The sequence below is a fragment of the Callorhinus ursinus genome, unplaced genomic scaffold, assembly GCF_003265705.2.
Source record: "Callorhinus ursinus isolate GAN/ISIS: 27379988/994484 unplaced genomic scaffold, GSC_fseal_2.0 scaffold5, whole genome shotgun sequence".
Lineage (NCBI taxonomy): Eukaryota > Metazoa > Chordata > Mammalia > Carnivora > Otariidae > Callorhinus > Callorhinus ursinus.
In genome coordinates, this window is record NW_027397067.1 from 72,454,224 (window position 1) to 72,474,471 (window position 20,248).

Genomic DNA, 20,248 nt, shown 5'->3' on the forward strand with positions numbered 1-20,248 from the left:
ACACAGAGGTGAGTAAAACACTGCCCTTGACCTCAAGGGGCTCCCAGGCAATGTTATGACATTGCTCTGATAAAGGACAAATGCAGGGTGTACAATGTACTAAGGGGAGGGAATTGAGTTTTACCTGAATACCTGGTCTGCCTACCTGTGGGTGGGGATAGGTCTCCTGCAGCTCCCAAATTTTTAGCTGGGGTTACTGTGAACGCAGACCAACTGGGTGTGCCCAGAGCTGCAGACCAGCCTGACCCTCCCCAGCATGAGGCAGACACTCCCTCCTGCCACATCTTCTAGTCCAGGCTTGGGATGCATTCAGTTTGTGGAAAGGAACTACTTAAATAACCAATCCTCTAGCCCTTTCTTGGGTCCCCGTGCACTCTCTTCACTAAGAAGGAAGATCCATACCCGTCCACAATGTCTTCTAGAATCTGACCTTTCCTTTCACACAACTCCTAAAAGCAACACACCACAGCTTTGATTTTTCATACTTTAGACGTCTATAGAGAAAAAAAGCCAAAGACTTGCATCTGTACCGAATGCTGTGTTCCACGTGTCTTTTTTTAAAAAAAAAATTATTTCTTTATGCAGGGGAGAGGCAGAGGGAGAATCTTTCAAGCAGACTCCCCATTGGACAATGAGCCTGATGCGGGACTCGATCTCACGACCCGTGAGACCATGACCTGAGCCAAAAACCAAGAGCTGAATGATTAACCAGCTGAGCCACCCAGGCACCCCTCCAGATGTATTCTAAGAACCAGGTACAAACCTCCCTACTTCCGCACCAAGAGTCACAAACTCCCTTCCAAATTCCAGTCAAGCATTAGCGTCATTACAGCAACAGCTTTGACTGTCCAGTACACAGCTGGGCTCCAGAACCTAGCACCCAACAGGCAGTCAACAAATATTTGTTGAACAACTTACCTACTCAATCCTTATTCTCTCCTTCCTATGCAATCCTGACTTTTTGAGACGCAGTAAAATCTCATCTACTTTTGCCACCCTGTCTACCCATGGAGTGGCTATGTGTCAGTATTCTAGTCCCCAAAATGTACAGATGTCATTGGGCAGGAATCCAGAAGAGCTCCTAGAAGGGCAACCCATTCGGTTGGCAAATGCCCGTTGGCCATCCCAACCTTTTGCCTTTTGCCCATTGCCCTCTCCTTTTTCCTGTCTACAAAGACGCCTTGATGGCTTGGAGATGAACGCCAATGGCTTTCGACTGACCTTGATGGAAAAGTCCGCCTGGTATGGAAATCTACTTTAGGCCATCCCTGATGGATTGCTGTACAACTTTCCCTTGAAGAATCCCCATGACAGGGAGCTCATCGCTTTAAAAGGCAGCCCCCCAGGCAGGTCTGTCTGTTTTAAAATCTCGACCTTAGATGAACCCAAATCTCTCACACTATAGGGGCCATCAGTTGATCTGTATTCTGTCCCAGAGGAGACACGTAAAATAACGAGTCTCTCTTCACCACGACAGCACCCCAAACATTTGGGAAAACCCACCATATCTCTTCTACATCCCTGTATCCCAAGGTTTCCGAGGGTTCTTCCTTTTTTCTTGGTTTTGTTCTGTTAAATTGTTTATGCTGCATTTCATCTTCCCATGTTCTAAGTTAAAGAAATATATACTTTTTGATTATGCATTCCCTAATCCTTGGTCATCTCTGTTTTATAAGCGATCATGTGTTTTCAACATGTAATCCCAAAAAGAAAAAAAAAAAAGATCTGAAATGATTTCCTCCAGTCAACTGGAAAGCTAGCTGACACAGGAAAAGATGTGTTGTTTACACAAGGAAGTGGCAACAGTTCTTGCTTTATGTGAAAATTTTATACCGGTATGTACTCTACATAGAGAGGGCAGTTTTTAAAATTTCCTCCTAAAAAAACCCCATTAATGTGATTTAATTTCACATCTAGCTCATGTCCCTCACCATGTAGAATTTTATCATTTCCTGATTTCCGAGAATTTTGTGCCTCAAAGACATCTTGGCATAGAAGGCAGGACATGGGACCAAAGGGAGATAAACCCCCAGGAGCTAAGCAATGTGTAAGATATTGTACATATGAAAATACATGATCTAGCGAATTCAAATTCAAATATCAAATCACAGATATCGAAGAAACAAGGACTGGCAGGTTTATCTGACAACACACTGAGCTATAACCCCAGTTCATTGGTCAGGGAGGTGGTCACACGGTTGTATTTACAGATAGCATGGCTTTTATTCCTACCAGGCTATGGCCTGGCCTCCCTCAGAATGTCTGGCACCTCAGTGGTTAATTAATCTGCCTTGTTCTTTCTCTACCCTGCAGGGCTGACAGTGAAATCTTGCAGTGAGAAGAGCTGGCTTCCAAGCGCTGCTTAACTGACCTGACTCCTTAAAATAGTCCTTCATAAACAAAACACACATGATATAATTTGAGTGTGTAAATCCAATTACATTTCCTGGGAAAGCACAGAGCAGATGGTCCGGGCGTCCACTGCTCTGCCGTGGCTGGCTGGGTGAGGCGGCGTTCCTGCACTCAGGCCCCGAGAAAAGCCAGGGAAGACGTTATTTCCAGGATCCATCCTCTTGCTAACTAAGGTTCAAACCTATGTACCATAGAAATCTGCCAACCTTCAGTTTCTGTTACCTTGATTTCCAGCCCAGAGGAAGCAAAGAACATACGTCAAGTGAACTGATATGCTGTCCAGCTGAAGATTCTGGACCTGCTGGTTTCTTGAAGGATTAATATTGTGCCCATTTGTCGGTAAGAGGAAAGGTTTGAGAGGAATGTTGCAAGTGTCTCCTATGTTCTGAAAATAAACCCATGTAGGATCAACTAAAAGAGATATACTTGTGAAATGAATAAATTAACATCTCAAGAAATATTTAGACAACAGTGAAATGTCACGGCAGCATGATTGTAGTAGAATCCTCTGATTACACGTTACCAGCAGCACAGAATGTGGGATAAGCTTTGTTTTTTTAATCTTTCCTTTTTATACTTGGTTTCACTTATTTTTGATGAGCTCTTACAGTGCCATCAATCATCAAGGTGTAAATATGACTAATGCATTTGTCCTACTTAGCATGACATTGCAGCAGTTGTGCCAGAAGGAAAAGTCCTCCCGGCCTTCCCGGTTTTGATCTAATTATGTTCTGACCCACTGATACCGGTCAGGTGACATTACCGGATAGGAAGGAAAACAAATTCATAATTCAATCTTGCAAAGCACACAACTTATAACCATTTTACAACTATTTCTAAATACACAGGCACCAAGCTTATTTGCAACTCTAGGGCCAAGTGGGTAAAGGACAGGGCTGAAGGAATTTAACTGGTCACTCCAGCAGTCATTAAAAATATCCTTTGCAAAGCCTAACATCTCCATCACACACACAAAAAAAGGCTGGGGGTGGTGAGGAAAGGACCGAAGGAGGGAGGGAGAGCTGGAGGGAAGGAGGGAGGGAGGAAGGAAGGAAGGAAGGAAGGAAGGATTAGAACCAACAAGTCTCTGGGCATTTTTCACAAGAATGAAAAAGTATTATTTCCATTTTCTGGCATTCAGAGGAACCTCTTGGAAATGGTGACAGTCAAATCTGGTTTTGAAAGACATTTTCTGAGACATGCTGGGACACTGCAATTATTTTTTTTAAGCCTGTATGAATTTGCTAAAGGAAAATGTACAGAAACGAACGTATTTGGAGTTTTAAAAAATGCACACCATAACTAGCAAGGTGCATTAAATAGAAGCCCAGTTCCACTCATTTAACGGATATTTTGTGTTTTGGAATTGAGCACTTACCTTGATACTAACCACCAAATTGGGATGATTCAAATTACGTGCCATTTGCTGTACATTAAGTAGTCATACAATTCCTTTGATTTGATTTGAGTTAGCAGATTTAGACAAAGAATACAGAATATACACTTATGTTTAAATTTTACAAATGGGGGAGAGATATTGGTGATTCTATTATACTGACTCTGTGTTTACTGTGAAGCCAATCCTTCATTTAAATAATCAGAAATGCATTCTCTGTATTTTTTAAATATTTATTTATTTATTTTGAGAGAGAGAGAGAGCACACGTGCGTGAACATGCAGGGGGTGGGGCAGAGGGAGAAGGAGAGGGAGAGAAATAATCTCAAGCAGACTCCCCGCTGAATGTGGAGCCCCTGCAGGGCTAGATCTCATAACCTTGAGACCATGACCTGAGCGGAAATCAACAGACACTCAACGGAGCTACCCAGGCACCCCTAAATCAGCAGGAATGCATTCTAAAGCATGCACAAAAGCTGCTTCTCACCTGACCCAAACCTGCTCATACCATTAACCACTATCTTACCCCCTACAAACAGTGCATTTTCTCCCAAAGGAGTTTTTAAAGGCCAAATGTAAACTAAAAGTCCCTCATTAGTCAAGTTTAATGATCATGATTTAATTAGTATTTTTTTTTTCTGGCTCTAGCTTCTATTGTTTGATGGGATTTGTATAAGACAGTAAAAAAATGCTGCATGGAAATTCAGATCTGACAGCATGACCCTGAGCACTAACTAACCTGGATTTGCATACCTGGCTGATTTCGCTCCTAGAGTTATCTTGGAGAAATCACCTTTACTCTGACACTTCTGCTTATCTGCCTCGCCAAGAGATACAGAAGACTAATTAGCCACAAGCTTTAACATTTCAGAATCCCCAGGAGGAAACATAATGCAGGGATCTTTCTGGTTAAATATTGCTGCCTCTCAGTTTTCCAATAACTAAATGATCTTCACCATTTTATCACTAATGAGCTGAAGAATGAGAACAAGATGAGTTTCAAACGTGAAGTAGCTCACATTACGGTCACCAGCAATTAAGACCGAGTAAAATGCGAATTACAGCAACAGTCCTTAGGATTTACCTGAGCCGTGAAAGAACCTAGCAAATAAGACCCTTATTATTAATATTTTATTCATACATATTACCCGATTTTGTAATCAAGGTTTAGATGGACAAAGAGACCTGGCAGGATAAACAATTTAAGATGTGGAGAAAAAAATCTGTCGTCTCTGGACAAAGGCAGTACTATTGATGAACTAAATGATGCACATGAAGCAGGTTTAACTTGAGGTGGATGAGGCATCCTGAAGAAGGAATGGCTGCAGCCCTTGTGTTACCTGTAACTGAGCTTTGTCAGGGTGAATAGAAAAGCAACACTGTGAGCTGAGCTCTGAACCTTCTGAAGGTTCCTCTGTACCTCTAGGTCCAGTACCACCTGGACCTAGAACATACACAGGTGATCCTATATATCTGCCACTAAGAGGACAATACCTCTTAGTTTGGGTGGGAAATCCATGATTTAGGTCTAACGGTTCACCGAGGGGAGAAAACATAAGCTATCTCCGTGCTGATGGCAAGGGCCTCCTGCGTGGCCCTTTTCCAGTTGCATCTTGTGTCCACAGTGGAAAGCACATGATGATCTAAATGAACACAGGGCCCTGTCTCTTCATATAGGGCATCTGCCGAGATTTGCAGCTTGGTTGTTACCCTGTCAAGCCACAGATAAAATTTCCGCCGGGAGGAAAAGAACAGAAACAGATTCTCGTAGCTTGGGTTAAGGGAAGGCAATCATTGACTCATTTGTTACTTCTGAAAATGGCATTTTCAGTAAGTGGAACAGTTGCTGAGGTGTGTGGACTTTACACTCTCATGTAGCTTCTTGCTTCTTGAAAATGCTAAGTTAAATGTGAGCCATCCTCTAATGGGAATCAAGATAAATGTGGAGAAAGATGATATTCCAGTGTCAATGGCCTTCACTTGACAAGTTTGTATCCAATGAGCAAGATGATGAGCTAGCCACAAAGAGCTTATGCCTAAAAATTCAGACATTTTTCTCTCATGGTTTCCCTTTGGCTTTTTTCATTAAACGTTCATTCATGTGCTATACTGGGTATTGTCCTCCTGAGTCGTGAAACAGGTACCCCTCAGTCTTGAGTCAATTCAAATGTGGGTTTGGAAAGAAACTCTCAGAAGGTTTCTTAAGAATGAATGACTTTGGAGCTAGGATTTGAATCATGTTCTCACCACTTGGGATCACCATCTTTGGGATGTCTCTTTAAAGTTCCCAGGAATTTGTTCTTTCTTCTATGAAATGAAAATGAAGGATACCATCTGTTTGTCATCATTAGATGTGATAATGTATGTAAAGGCCCTTAGTTACATGTAAAGCATTGTGCACATGTGAAGGATTATCCTTGTGCCTTGGTTTTGCCAAGGGCGTTTATGTATAAAAGACTGCCTTACACACATACAACTTACATGTGATTGTGTACGCAGAAAACTTTCACTAGCACAATAGAGGGGGCTTGGATATTTTATATTACCTTTGCATTGAACAGTCTTGTTCATTCAGTATCTTTGTGCTGGGTGCCTGGCATTTTTCTAGGTGATGAGCATAAATTGGTAAACACATAGACGTCTATGCCCTTAGGTGATGTTTATGTTTCTGTGCGGGTGGGCTGGGGAAAGAAACAGAGCAAATATAAACAAATAAAATAATTTCAGATAGTGTACGTGCTCAGGAGAAAACAGAACAAGCGAAGCACTAGGGAGTGGTGTGTGAACTGCATCCAGGATAATGGGAAAACCTGGGAAAAATCATTCTAGGCAGCAAGCACAAAGGCTAAGAAGTGGGGAAAGAGCTCAGGATCTCTGAAAGCAGGAAAAGGTACTGGGTATTTGGAGCCTGAAGAGGAGAACAGAAGGAAACACAATTATAGAGAGAAGGAGCAACCAGTTTGTAAGGGGACCGGGTGACCATGGGAAAGAGTTAGGATGTTATTCTAATTGCTATAAGAGGTCATTAGCAGGGCATGCCTTATATGTTCCCAAACAAGGAAACCAAACAGTACCTATTCAAAAATCAAAGATGATTTTAAAAGCGAGTAATGCTCCATTTCACCCACCTGCAAGATCTAAGAAAGAAGCTTGGACCTCTAGAGGGCGCCAAAGGAAAACATTTGGTAACCAAAGCCACAAAGGTCTTTTCAGCACCTGAAGTGAGAGGAGAGCGCTCTGGCTGTTCCCCAGGAGTCTGGGAAAAGCTGATTCCACTGGGAAAGTGTAGTTCATCTACAATTCCTACCCAAACAGAAAGTCAAATGAGCTTGGTTTGCATGTACCTGGACCTTGGTTTTCAAGCGAAGGACTGTTTATCATGGGATGGAAGTGGGAAGACATTTTGGGGTTATTTTTAATCTTCTCCCATCTGGTAGTATTTGAGTAGAGCATAAAACAAAAATGAAGCCAAAATTTACTTTCTGGATTCATTTGGCAAGCAAAGCGTCTCTATACTTAGAACTTTGAAAATATTCATCATTTGCCACTTGGGATGTTGTTATTCTAAATACTATTCCAAACTTACTTGATGAAGTCTCTCAGCAATGTGTACTCAGGAAGGCTCCTACATGGAAAGCAGTGGGTTATGATCAATGGGATTTTCTGCAAATGAGCAGATACCTGTGATAGATCGTGAAAATGACTCATAGTGAAAAAAGATAAAGAAAAAGGAGGAGAAGAAGGAAAAAAGAGGAGAAAGAGGAAGGGAAGAGGAGCAAGATGGGGAAGGAGAGTCTGATGATGTGGAGATACGTAATAAAGAAAATGCAAAAAAGGAGGAGGGCTTGGAAGAAATTGAGACTTTCAGAGGCTAGTGGGGTTCAGATCCAAGTGTGAAGACTGAGAAACGTAGTTCTGAAGACATATTTTACACAATCCCAAATTGAGACTTTATCAGACGTGGGTATTAAAGGTTCACAGTGATTTCGAGAAAACATTCACTACTGTCTTATAAGGACAAGTTCAGCTGGTCAGCCCTTACTCACAGAGGCTCTCATCTCTCCATTTCATGTCTGATGATCACAGCCATGTACTTCGTAATACTCTGCTCTACCCAGGGAGACTTCAAAAAGCATTGTAAAAGCAGCCAACCAGATAAGTAACCTGAGCGAATGGATACAGAGCCATCAGAGAAGAGAGAGAATCCCAAATCTACTAGAAACCCAGAAGGTCAATGATGGGTAAAGCGTTCTATAGGTGTCTGCGTTCCAGAAACCACAAGCCATTTTCAGAGGTGTTGTACCTGGTTATTCAACGATATATTCAAACCCGAACACAAGGATGAGGAGTTTTTAAGCTTCTGATAGAGCCAAAGGCAGAGGCTGAGCCTAGAACAGGAACATATAAAGCAGGCCCCTGTCCAAGCACCTGTGTCAGCCTCTTATGTGGAAACACTTCAGCTGACATGTTTCCCTCATTTTTATGGAGAAGCCCCCCAATTCAGTCTCCTGCTATTTATCAAGCATTTGGCAAACAAAGTGCCAGACCATTAATTATCTATTGATTTGAATGAATTTCAACAATAAAATCACCATCTACCTTCTCCTTCACAGACAATGGGAACTCTGTTCCCAGAAACACAACCACATTTAACAGGAAAGACAGGAAGAAAGGAAGAAAAGCGACGGAGGGTCAGGTTCCACCTAAATATTTCAGACCATCTACATCAAAATATCCTTTATCAATTAAGCAAAACTTGCATTCTTTGCCAAAGACACTTCCCTGCCTACCCTACCGGTCCCAGATGAGGCTGATCTATGCAAAGCACTGGGTTCGGATCCTATAAGAGAAGATACCCTCTTAGAACTCCAAAGCAGTGAATAATTCCCAAGTAAAATACGTATCATGGGACTGAAAGACTGGACGATATAACATATGTAGGGTCCCCACCAGCAATTGCTATGTGTTCAAAAAATGCTATTAAATTCTAGAATTGAGGGTTTGTGGCACAGAGATACACAGAAACCCAACTCTGAATCCCAGAGTCCCTTACAACACCCTGCTGCGACTCTTGTGAGTAAAAGCTGTTAAGGAGTGGGTCACCTTCTAAATCAGGGTGCTTCTCCTCCCTTTCTGTTTCCTGCTCCAGAGACTACAGAGCCTGGGGGACATGTGCAGAGCAGAAAGGAGGCTGTTTCTTAGCTGATGTCAGAGAAGAATTACTAACAGAAGCCGACGAGAAGGACTGGGCTGGAAGAAACTTTAGAGGTCATTTAGTTCCAACTCCTCTAAGATGAGCGAAATACCATCCCACCAACACCCAGGACCTCCCAAGTGCGAGGCACTGTGCCAGGCTGGGGGAGGGGCCTCAAAATAAGCAAGGCAAGCCGGCCTTTCTGAAAGCTATTTCTAAATAACCCAGGGGAGTGCGGGGGGGGGGGGGGCTGAAGAGCAAGGCAGGCAGGAGTTACCTGGTTGATGGAAATGACCGCTAGCCGGGGGATGACCACCTGCAGGACCACCTGCAGCAGCGAGGTGCCCAGGCCGGCCAGGATGGCCCAGGTTAGCGGCAGCGGCAGCATGCTGTAGGTGGCAAACAGCGTGAAGAGAACGTAGCCGATGCCATCACCCAGAAGCCCGTAGCCGAGGCCTGCTGCCAAGATCTGGGTGGTCATGGCCACCCAAGTGACTACGCCGCTATACTGCAGGTACGTGTGCGAGGTGGTGTCCTTCCTGACCACCACCAGGGCGCAGATCACCACCTCGATGCCAGTGAAGAAGCCCAGGAGGATGCCCTTGAGCGGGTCCATCGGGGCCGAGGCCAGGCTCAAGTGGAGGACCAAGAGGGTGAGTTTGGTCAGCACGTCCAGTACATTCATCACCACCTCGGATTTGCGCCTCTGGCCCAGGAAATAGCGCTGGTAGAGGCGCTCCAGATCCCGGGACTTGAAAGAGTTGCGCAGAGTGGGGAAAATGACCCCTCGGTAGCTATAGCCCCCACTGAGGAAGAAATCCGAGTTGCTTGGGGCGCAGTCGAGGTGCAGGAAGCCCAGATCGCCACCGCCCCCGCTGCCGCTGCCGCTGCCGCTCCCGCTGCGTTCCGGGAAGACTTTGGTGCCACCAGTGCTGTGCGCTCTCTCCCCGGGGCCCAGCGAGTAGAGGGGCAGCGCCGAGTCGCCGGAGAGCTGCGCCGCGTGATGGTCGGGGCCGCCGCCTCTAGGGTCCGAGGCTTTGCCGGAGCCTCTGCTCCCGCTGCCGCCGCCGCTGCCCCGATGCCCATGAATGAAGCGCTGCTCGGTGATGTGCCTCACCGCCGTCTGCCACAACAGCCGCTGCGGCCGCGAGCCGCTCCCGCCGTCGCCGGCCGGGGGCGTCGGGTGGATAGTGTAGAGTTCCTCGCTGCCGCTCAGGCAGCGCACATCGGAGAGCTCCATGGCGCCGGGCCGCAGGCAGGGAGGCGCACAGCCAGGAGGAGGCAGCTGGGGGAGGGGTCCCAAAGACCCCACGGCGGCCTGGCGGGAGCTGGGCGGCGAGCCCTGGTATCCCCGGCCGCCGGGTCGCGCGAGCCCTGGACAGGAGGCTCCGCGCGTCAGGTCATAGTGCGCCCCGGGGCAAAGGGCGTCTGGAAGATTGCCGCAGACCCCTGCGTCCTTCTGCGCCGCCCTCCAGTCAAACCGCGCAGCTGGGGTGCGCGGCGGCGGTGGTTCGGTGTCCGCAGAAGCCGCGGCGCTCTGAGCCACGCAGCCCCCTTCTCGGGCTCAGGCTTCTGGGCCGCTCCTCGGCTCAGCGTCTTGGCGCAGCCTTTGCTCTCCAAAAGGCGCCTGGGCGCCGTGCTTCTTTCTGCTGCGCGCCGGGCGGGTCCTGGCTGCGGCACTGGGCTCGGGACACCCACGACTCGGCGCCTGCAGGAGGACTGGCCGAGGGTGACCGGCGACGGCGGCGGGTGAGAAGTTAGCCGCTGTGGCTGGAGCAGAGCCCTTCGGAGAACTCCATTGCGCCGGGATGGGGAGCCGGGGCGGAGCTGGGGGCGGGGGCAAAGAAGGGGGAGGTGTGGGGGACGGGGAAGTGGTGGGGTGCCCCGCGGAAGGGTTGGAGAGGTGGTAGCCTCGGGGCTAACAAGTCAGCAAACAGTTAATTTGGAGCAGGGGGTGTGCTGAGGCTCCCTCCTCGGCTCATCTCTGGCTGCCTCCTTTTCCTGCGCGAGGACTGACCGCGCGGCGCTGGCTCTGGCCCGTCGCATCCCTCGGGGAAGGGGGAGGGCGGCAGGGTCCCAGTCGTGGCTAGAAGACGAGGTAAGCTTTTCCAGCTGTGCTTCCGAAGGGTCGGAGCCCACAGTTCCCATTCCCTTCACTTCGCTCTTCGGAGTCCATTTGGCCCGGAGCTGGGAGGCGGGGGCAGGAAAAAGTGGGGAGGGCTCCGAAGCCAACAGCTCTGAGATCGCCGAGAAGCTACCGGTGCGGATCCCTAAGCCTAAGAACAGAAGCTTGGCGGGTGCGGTGGGTGTAAGGTCTGGACGAGGAGGGAGGCCCGAAGCCGCGGGGAAGTCGACTGAGACGCCACCGGATCCAGGGACGCGCCGCGTGCCACCCTGGCGCTCTGAAGCGCGCTGCGGGCACCCGGCGGCGGGGAGGAATTTGGAGACCTGTCAGATCGGTCAGACACCCGCGGCGACTTAAACCCGCCCCCACGCCAAACCACGCCCCCGGAACCGGGTGGGGGTGGTGGCGGGGAGCTGGCACCCTGATCTGGCCAGGACGCCCCAGGTCTTGGAGGCAGCAACACGCGCAGGCCGGCGTGGGTGAGGACGACCGCAGGCGCCCCTGTCTCCCCCCGCGCGAGTATCCAGCGCTCCAGCTGGCCGCGCGGGCCGGTTCCTCCGCTATTCTTTTTTAGGCACTGGCTCCGGTCCTCGGCAGGTGCAGAGCCAGGACTCGTAGGCCGCTCTGCCCACGGACTCCGAGAGCACAGCGCGACGAAATAGAGGGTCTCCTTTCTGTCCTCCCCACCCGGGCATCTTTTGATGAAACCAACTATCGGGCTAAAAGCAAAAAGCCGTAATTGTAGAGACGGCTTCCAGCAAGAGCCTTTACTACACCAATCCGGAGGAGTGGAGGGCTCGTCCCCGAGTGCCGCGCATACCAAGTTTCTCCCTGCTTACAATAGGAGGAGAGGGGGAGGACGAGGGGAAAACATTTCCAGCTGCCCGCTCAAGCCCGGATTTCCCGCCCTCCCGGCTCCGCGCCCACGCCCGGCCGAGCGGGAGCGCCCGGTCCCGGGGCCGCAGGGCAAGTGTGGTCGCCGCAGTCCCGAGCCCGGCTGCAGGTGGCGGAGCCGCGGTGGCCGCCACCTCCGCCACCGCGACTGCGGCTGCAGCCGGTGGAGCCCGAGCCCTGAGCACAGTCAGCTGATGGCCAATGACGTCAAGCCCTGGGCGCTTTCTCGGCTCCCCGTGGCGTCCCGTGAAAGCCCAGAAGACCGCCTCGCAGCCCCCTCAGCCCTCAAGAATGAGCGATTTCCCTTGTTCTCCCGAGGAGAAACTCCCCGCACTCTGCCTGCCCTGAGTGGGGAATAGCTTTGGATGGCCCTCTTCCCCAACCACATACTCCATCTCCAGAGTTATTTGTGTCCACTGTGTTCCAGAAACACGGGATTTAATTACTTCCCTTTTATTCTTTCTTATCCACACACATGGGTTTCGGTTTAAATCCGGAACTGGTCCACTGCCTTGTCAGGAGAATCCCAAGAGAGAAAACGACTAACATTTTCCCCTATCCCTTAACAGTAGATTTCTGGGATGTAATATACACCCCGAAAAACTCCTTTAATCCCAGATCTTTAGAGTTGTAGTCCCCCATCTCTCAAGAGAACAAAACTAAATGCTCAACTCTAAATAGAAAGAAGGTTGGTTCTATTTTTAAGCCGGTTTGTGGATGAATTAATTTAACTATAAAGATCTCCTGGGGTAGCTGTCCCACTCCCAAGGGCCTGGGGGTTAAGGGCAAAGCGCACCCCAAAACTCAGTTTTGCAGTTATCTAGACATTAATGAAATCATCCCAGAAAAGAAACACTGCTTGCTTCTCCCTTTCTAAATTGCTTGGACTCATCAGCCTCGCTCCCTCTCTTGAAACTGGCGGGTAATAAGTGTTTTGACTTGAGGAGGGAGCCCAAAGAGGGCAGAAGGCTGGTGGGGGACGGAGGTGGGTTCCTGCAGACCCTGTGCCAGGTTGTATGACCAACTGTGTCCTCTTTCTGCAGGCACTGCCCCAAGTCATCTGTGCTAATGACCGTATTAGTAAACTTGGGGGTGGAAGATACCTCTTTATTTTCTCAATCTTTCTCTTTGGGAGCCTAAGAACTCAGCCTGAATAAATGAGGGGTTGAATGCAGATGGAACTTTCCTATGAAAATCTTCCTTCTGGACATATCCCAGGATGATTTATTCAGCAGCAAAGCAGGCATGCCAAGGAGGGGGAGATTGGACCCAATCAGATAAAATGACTCAGGCTGATGAATGAGCATAGCATGCTACAGAAAAGAAAAACCCGAAGAATTTAATGAACTCAGGTTGAAACTAACATATCAGGGAGAAAGTTGCATCTGGTCAACTGACTCCTCTGAAAGTTCCTTTGCTGTTAAGGGGTGTTAGAACAGGTTATTTTAAAATAAGCACAGATGACAATTAGATTCAATTATTTTTCCTCTTCTTGGGGTGACACAGTGCCATTCAGCCCCCAAAACATTCTGTTTTCAAATGACAAAGTTGGCTTTACACAAATATTGAGAGGCTTTTTGAAACAGGAAAACCACCAAATGATTATCACTTAAAACAAGTTAACATGCTGCTTTGATGCTACAATGGGCCTCTCATCATGCTTTCACTTGTCCCCTGCCTATTTATTATGAGTGGTCTCTGCTATGTTCAGGGACAGTACTTTGCAAACTCACTATCTTTTTGTACATAGATGCCTTCTCTTAGAATGGCCCTGTATCTTCTTCCCTCCCCCTGCCATTTCCTTCCCTCAAAATACTACTCACCTCATCCTTCAAAGCCTGAGCGATGTCTCTGTGCAAATCCTTTCCTGATATTCCCAGTGAAAATTAAAAACTTCCTTCTGTGAAAGAAGCTTCCAAAATGAAGAAGCATTGCTAAAAGAGTCACTCAAAATAGAATCAGAAGGATCTCGAGGAACTAGGACCTAGGCACATACCCTGTTGTAATTCTTAGAACTTTTGACTTTTGTCAATTGCAAATCTACCACCTCCTGGAACACATCCTCCTACTTTGGACTGAAATAGCGATAATGTAACACCTGTTAGCCAAATATCCAGCCATGTACAGAAAGTCACTTCAAACTCTGCCAGCGCCAATCATAATTCTTTCAAAACAACTTGTGTAGCCTTGTGGGTTTTGCCTTTACAAACCTGCACACCACTTACACATTTCAGGGCAAATGTTTGACTTCTGTGGATTCTGTGTCTTCTGTATCTCTTGGACTGCAATTCTTAGGACCCCAAATAAACATGTTTGGTTGCTTTACAGCCTTGTTGTCTTCTTGGTGGACACTTCTTTGTTGTCTGCCAGTCTATTCTGGTACTGCTAGTGTGGCACTTACTATGGGGATTGGCTCTGTCCCATTTGCTCACCCATTTGTTTCTCACCTCTCCCCATGAAGCAGTGAACTCATCGAAGGGGAGAACTGGGCCCATAACCTCCAGTTTCTAGCAACTATAGTATTAACCTTAAACATAAAGCTGTCTGTTATTTTACCAGGAGAAAATGGATTTATTCAGGAATAGCAATTTGGGACATGCAAACTATGGAAAAACCATAGGCCAATCCAACAAACAAAGGAGAGGAACATTATTTTATGGAGGAGAAGGAGAAAGATAGGAAGGGTTGTTCTGAAAGCAAGTCCATTGGAGAAAAGCAAGAGTTCAGGGTGATGCCAGGTTCTTACAGGTAAGTTGCAAGTGTAGTGGATTTCTTGAAGATTCAGTGTAGGTCTTTCCTTGTTGGGGACCTGGAATTGATCATTCTTTCTTGTTGAAGAGTCTTCTGTTGAAGCCTATGTTACAATTCTTCCTGTAATTGTAATTCTTGTATAGCTCCCCCTTCCAGCCTCCCTACTCACTTTAATGAGGTTTCCCCAAGTGTACATGAAGATAATAAGATCAGCAACAATTTATTGAGGACTTAAGATCTTTACCATCCTCTCATTTAAGCATCTCAGCAAGTCTCTGAGTTAAAGAGAATAAAATATTACTTCCATTTTACTAAGATACTGAGACTCCATGTGGCTAAATAACTTGCTTGGGACCTCATGGTTAATAGACAATAAAATTCCAGCAATTAAATTTAGACTGTATAATTCTAGCTTTCACATGCTTAATAAAAATGCTGTCACAAGAAATCAACAAGTGTTGACCTAATTTAAACAGGACTGATAGAAATGAAAACATCAAATATATTTGGACTTTCCAAATACAAATTAAGTAAGAGACTTCTGAGATATTTAGGCTTTGAGAAGTCTGGTAGCATGACCCCGAGTGGCAGATACAGGTAGCAGAACTAATTCTTGTTTGGGTAGAGGGTCTGTTAGTTTTTTGTGTAGGTCAAGCCACAGAACAGACACTATTTCTGCAGTTTGTGCAAAAGCAGATTTTCACATACTGGATTTAACTAAAATAATTGCTTTGGTCTACTTTACTTCCTTTGGGTGGTCCTGGGGGAAACATCCTCTTGCCCCATTAGAAAATAACATTGTTTGCTTTGTGATGCTGATGTATACCACTGGCCACATTTACAGTAGATATGTTTAAGAAAAGGAAATTTGTTTCCCTCCAATGCATCTTTGACCTCGCAGGTTAAGTATATTAACATATAAATTTAAATTTTATAAGCACTGGGCCCTTTGCAAAATACCCATAGAAACCCTGACACTCACTGAAGACATAAAATATTCACACGTAAAAGAAAAGATGGACTCAGTTCAGGAAGGGGACCTGAAACCAGAGAGATCCTGTTTCCCAGGGGAAGGAGGGTGTTTGTGACAGGGCAGCTTCCAAAGCTGGAAAGCCTTAAAGGAAAAGTACATGAAATTTGTTAAGAGGTACATCTTAACTGCACACCACACTCCACACACAAAGAAAAAACAAAGCAAATGGTAACAACATGAGGTGATGGATGTGTTAACTACTGATTGTGGTGATTAACTCACATTTTATATCAAGTTTTACAAGTTTTAAATATGCACATTTTTTGTTTTCAGTTATACCCCAATAAACCTGGAGGTCAGGGGGAGGGCATGCCTGTCTTGCCTGGAAGCACTGCTCTTAGGAAATATCAAAGGCATTATTAACTGCTTTGATGGAACTCAAGGAAAAGTCAATGGTTAAAGAAAGTAGGGCTTGCTTTTTATCATGGCAATTATTTCAAAGTGTATATAAATGTCGAATCATTATGGTGTACCTTAGAACTACTATAATATTGTATGTCAACTATACTTCAATTAAAAAAATGAAGTAAGTAGGACTCATCCGTGAAAACAGTATATTAATTACAAACCTTGGACTCACATTTCATCTGGAATGGAGCACAAGGTATGATAGAAAAAACAAAGTATCTTTTTGTTCCTATCTTGTATTTTTTTGCCTTGAAAAAAATGCAAAAGCGGAAAAAAAACCCTTTGTATACATTTTGGATCTTCACAGGAACTAATTTAAATTGGATTCTGGTGCCTGGAAGGAGAAGAGAGTCTCATCAGTGGGAAAACAATTCTGAAACAATGTATCTATATGCAGAATTCAGCAGTTAGTCAAGTGAGAGGAAGAAATCTTAAAAGATGATTTTTTTTCTTCCTTTTTTTTCTTCTTAAAAGATGATTCACTGGGCACCTGGTTGGCTCAGTAGGTTGAGTGTTGGATTCTTAGTTTCGGCTCAGGTCATGATCTCAGGGTAGTGGGATTAAGCCCCTCATCGGGTTCCAAGGTGTGGGGAGTCTGCTTGAGATTCTCTTCCTCTGCCCCTCCCCCACTTACACTCTAAATAAATAAATAAATAAATAGATAGATAAATAAATAATCTTTTTTAAAAAGATGATCCCTGAGGCACCTGGGTGGCTCAGTCGGTTAAGCGGCTGCCTTTGGCTCAGGTCATGATCCCAGGGTCCAGCCTGCTTCTACATCTCCCTCTGCCCGCAGCTCTGCCTACTTGTGCTCTCTCTTTCTGTGTCAAATAAGTAAATGAATTTTTTTTTTTTAAAAAGAAACCTTTAAAAAAAAAAAGACGATCCCCTTGTCTCTGGTTTAACTACAGCATGAGCTTACTATGACATTACTTACTAAGGCTTCACTTATTGAAATCATAAAATTCATAGCACACATACACAGACCATTGGAAGAACCATTAAGAAGTTAGCTAAAAGAAGTAGTAATGAAAGAAAAAATATGAGAGTTTCCACCTAGTTCACCCATATCACCAAAACCTCTTTTAGCCATGGTTTAAGACCTGCTTTTTAATTTGACACACATATGAAGTTTTGGGACAAAATGATCAGACTCAGTGAGAAATAAAGCAGATCATTTTCCTCATTCTCTTTTGGGAAAAAAAAAACTACCCTACCTTAGTGCTATTTCAATAACATGAAACATCTTATTTTTTAAGTATTTCACCCCCACTACTGACCCCTGCCCCCCAGGAGACCTTTGGGGTTTATGTAGAATATTCAAGCTAAAAATTTATAGATGGCATTATAATATAGGTATTTATACACATTCATGTAATTGTATGTGTGGATCTCTGTCCATTAAATAAGTATCAAAGAAATACATTTCTTCACCTTCTAAAAAACAATGTATTTCTGTTTTTACCCAGTTGATGAGACATTTGACTCACATCCTTCTTGAGGCTTTCATTTGTATCCTTATCCTGGAGAGATGCCCTGGTTCGGGGCTCTTACTCAGTGCCCAGGCGTGTCAGGAGGAAGGTGTGCACCCGTGAATGTGCATGCCTTCTGGTCTTTGGCTCTCCCTTCATAAAGGTCACCCCTGAGGGAGTGGATCTTTTGTCCAACTCTCATGGTCCCTGTGGGAGAGTCTTCATAGGTCTGCCTATGGTCCCATATGCTCGGTGTAACACATTGCCCTTCGTCTCTGGGGTGATGAACCCTCTCCAGGGCACTACTGAAATGTCGTTATTTGAGACTTGCTGGCTTTCTCTGTTTCTGTCTGTCTTCCGGTCTGTCTGTCTTCCTGTTCCAGCTTGGGAGTGTCTCCTTTAGACCGATAAAATCCTTTACGTTTCCTTGAAGCCCATCTGATTTTCCCCTGTGCACATGCTTCCCTCTAAAACTTCTACTCCTTGTACCTCTAAAACCTTTAAGTTCTCCTTGGAGGTTATATTTTTGTAAAAACAAAAGATGAAAAGATTACTTTTGCTTTCTGCCCCTTCTTTATGGAAGTGACTTAAAGAAAGCTTGAATGAAGGCAAAGAAAAAGAGGAGCACACAAAAGTAAACCCCTTGAATTAATATCTCAAAATATGATTCATATATACAAATGTAGGAGATTCACTCTTTCTCCCAATCAAAGATTTTTTTTTTTTTCCCCACTGTGGGTTCCAACCAAATCAGAGATTGCAAAATTACTTGGTGGGTCATAATTAGCATTTAAAGAATAAATTAATGAAAGGGAGTAAAATAGAATAATAAGGACAATTATGTCTTGCTACTCTGTACAAAGGCATTCTTTAGCATCCAAATTCTTCCTCTCTGAAGTAAAGAACAGAAGAAAATTTGATAAAATTTCAGAAAAATACCTTATCAAGTTCTTGGTGTTACAGTATCTGAAATTCACAAAACATAAAGTTCAGTTTGACATGGTATTTCTCATTCTCCAAAATGATATTTGAACTCTTGTTATACAAATAGGAATCAAATAGATTTGGATAGTGTGAGCTACACACACACACACACACACACACACACACACACACACACACACACTACATGTACTGGGCACGATGTAAAGTGGATTTCTTCATATGGATAGAAGTAAACAAAATGTTTGGAATTGATTGGCCTAGTCCTCAGATGCTTACTAGAATCATTAAATATTATGTTTACCCAAAGTCATGGTTTAGTGAAATGAGTTGATTTTTTAGTCAGGAAGACTCATTCTTGAGTTCTAACTTTACAAGGTGCTATCTCTGTGACTTTGACCAGTTCCTTAACACTTTGGAATTTTCATAACAAGGGAGAATTACCTTTGCTAGGTTTTGTGAAGTCTACAAAAACTTTGCTAGGTTTTGTGAAGACTACAGGCAATTCATCATGAAGTACCTGATATGGTACAACACACGTAGCAAACGCTTAATATTTAAGAGCTCGCCCTACCTCATCCACTAAATTAATAAGGTCTGTTAACTACTGATAGAGTAGATGAAAACTTTCTTATAGTTCTGCCACCTCCACTGCTGTTTTCTTATTTCTGGCCGCCATCCTGTCTCACCTAGTGATGGTAGTAGACTGAACATGTCTCTCTAGTTATAGCCTGCCTCCTTTCTCCAGCTGTTGTGATCATTCTAAATTAAAAATATGAATGTGTCACTCTTTTTTATTGTGGAAAAAATACAACATAAAATTCCCCCTACCAGCAATTTCCAAGTTTCCAGTACAATATTGTCAACTTCACATACACTGTTGCACAGCGTGCACCCAGAACTCCCTCACCACCCTCCATGACTGAGACTTTATATCTACAAAAGAACAACTCCCCACCTCCTTTGCCCATGCCAACATGTCACTCCCTTGCTTAGAACATTGCAGTGACTGTTCTTTGCCTTCCTATGCCTTAGAATCAAAGACAAATATCTCTAGGATGGCCCGCTCCAGTCCCCTCTCCCATTGCTGCCCATCTTGCCCTCAGGCCTTTAGCCACACTCAACTACATTCAGCTCTCCAAACATATCTTGCTCTCCCTTTTCTCTGAATCTAGGGATTTGCTGCCCCCCTTCCTCAGAGTCTCTTCCTGCCTATCCTTCTGCTCTTAGCATGGATATCACTTTCTCCAGGAAAGCTCTCCCTGGCCTCTTATGTCTGGGTTAGATGCCTTTATAAGTTAGAATGACAACAAATAATGGGAAAACCCAAGTAAGAGTGACTTAAACCAATAAGAGTTTATTTTTATTACACAACAAGAAGTGGGGAATATAGAAATTTGCTGGTTTGGTTCAGGAAATCGGTTATATCTGGGGCTTTGTATTGGTGACTCTAGAATTCCTTTGACCTTTACCTCATGGTTCCAAGATGGTTACAGCCTCTTTTAGCATTCATTCTCTTGCACCACATGGAAAGATCAAAGCAAAGGTAGGAGCACTGCTCAGAGTTTCTCCTGAGTACCTCCTCCTTATCAGAGGTGAAAAAGTCTTTCCAGAATCACCTA

At 45.2% G+C, this 20,248-nt stretch overlaps 1 protein-coding gene across 1 annotated transcript in view; it reads right to left on the bottom strand.

Moving 5' to 3' along the window:
* Positions 1-10,342, bottom strand: part of ADCY8 (adenylate cyclase 8) — a 227,133-nt gene extending 216,791 nt beyond the window's left edge. Inside the window, exon 1 of the mRNA XM_025871521.2 lies at positions 9,279-10,342. Coding sequence (XP_025727306.1) covers positions 9,279-10,241 — 963 coding nt within the window. The 5' untranslated portion in view covers positions 10,242-10,342. The remainder of the gene's footprint in view (positions 1-9,278) is intronic.
* Between the last annotated feature and the right edge of the window lie 9,906 nt (positions 10,343-20,248).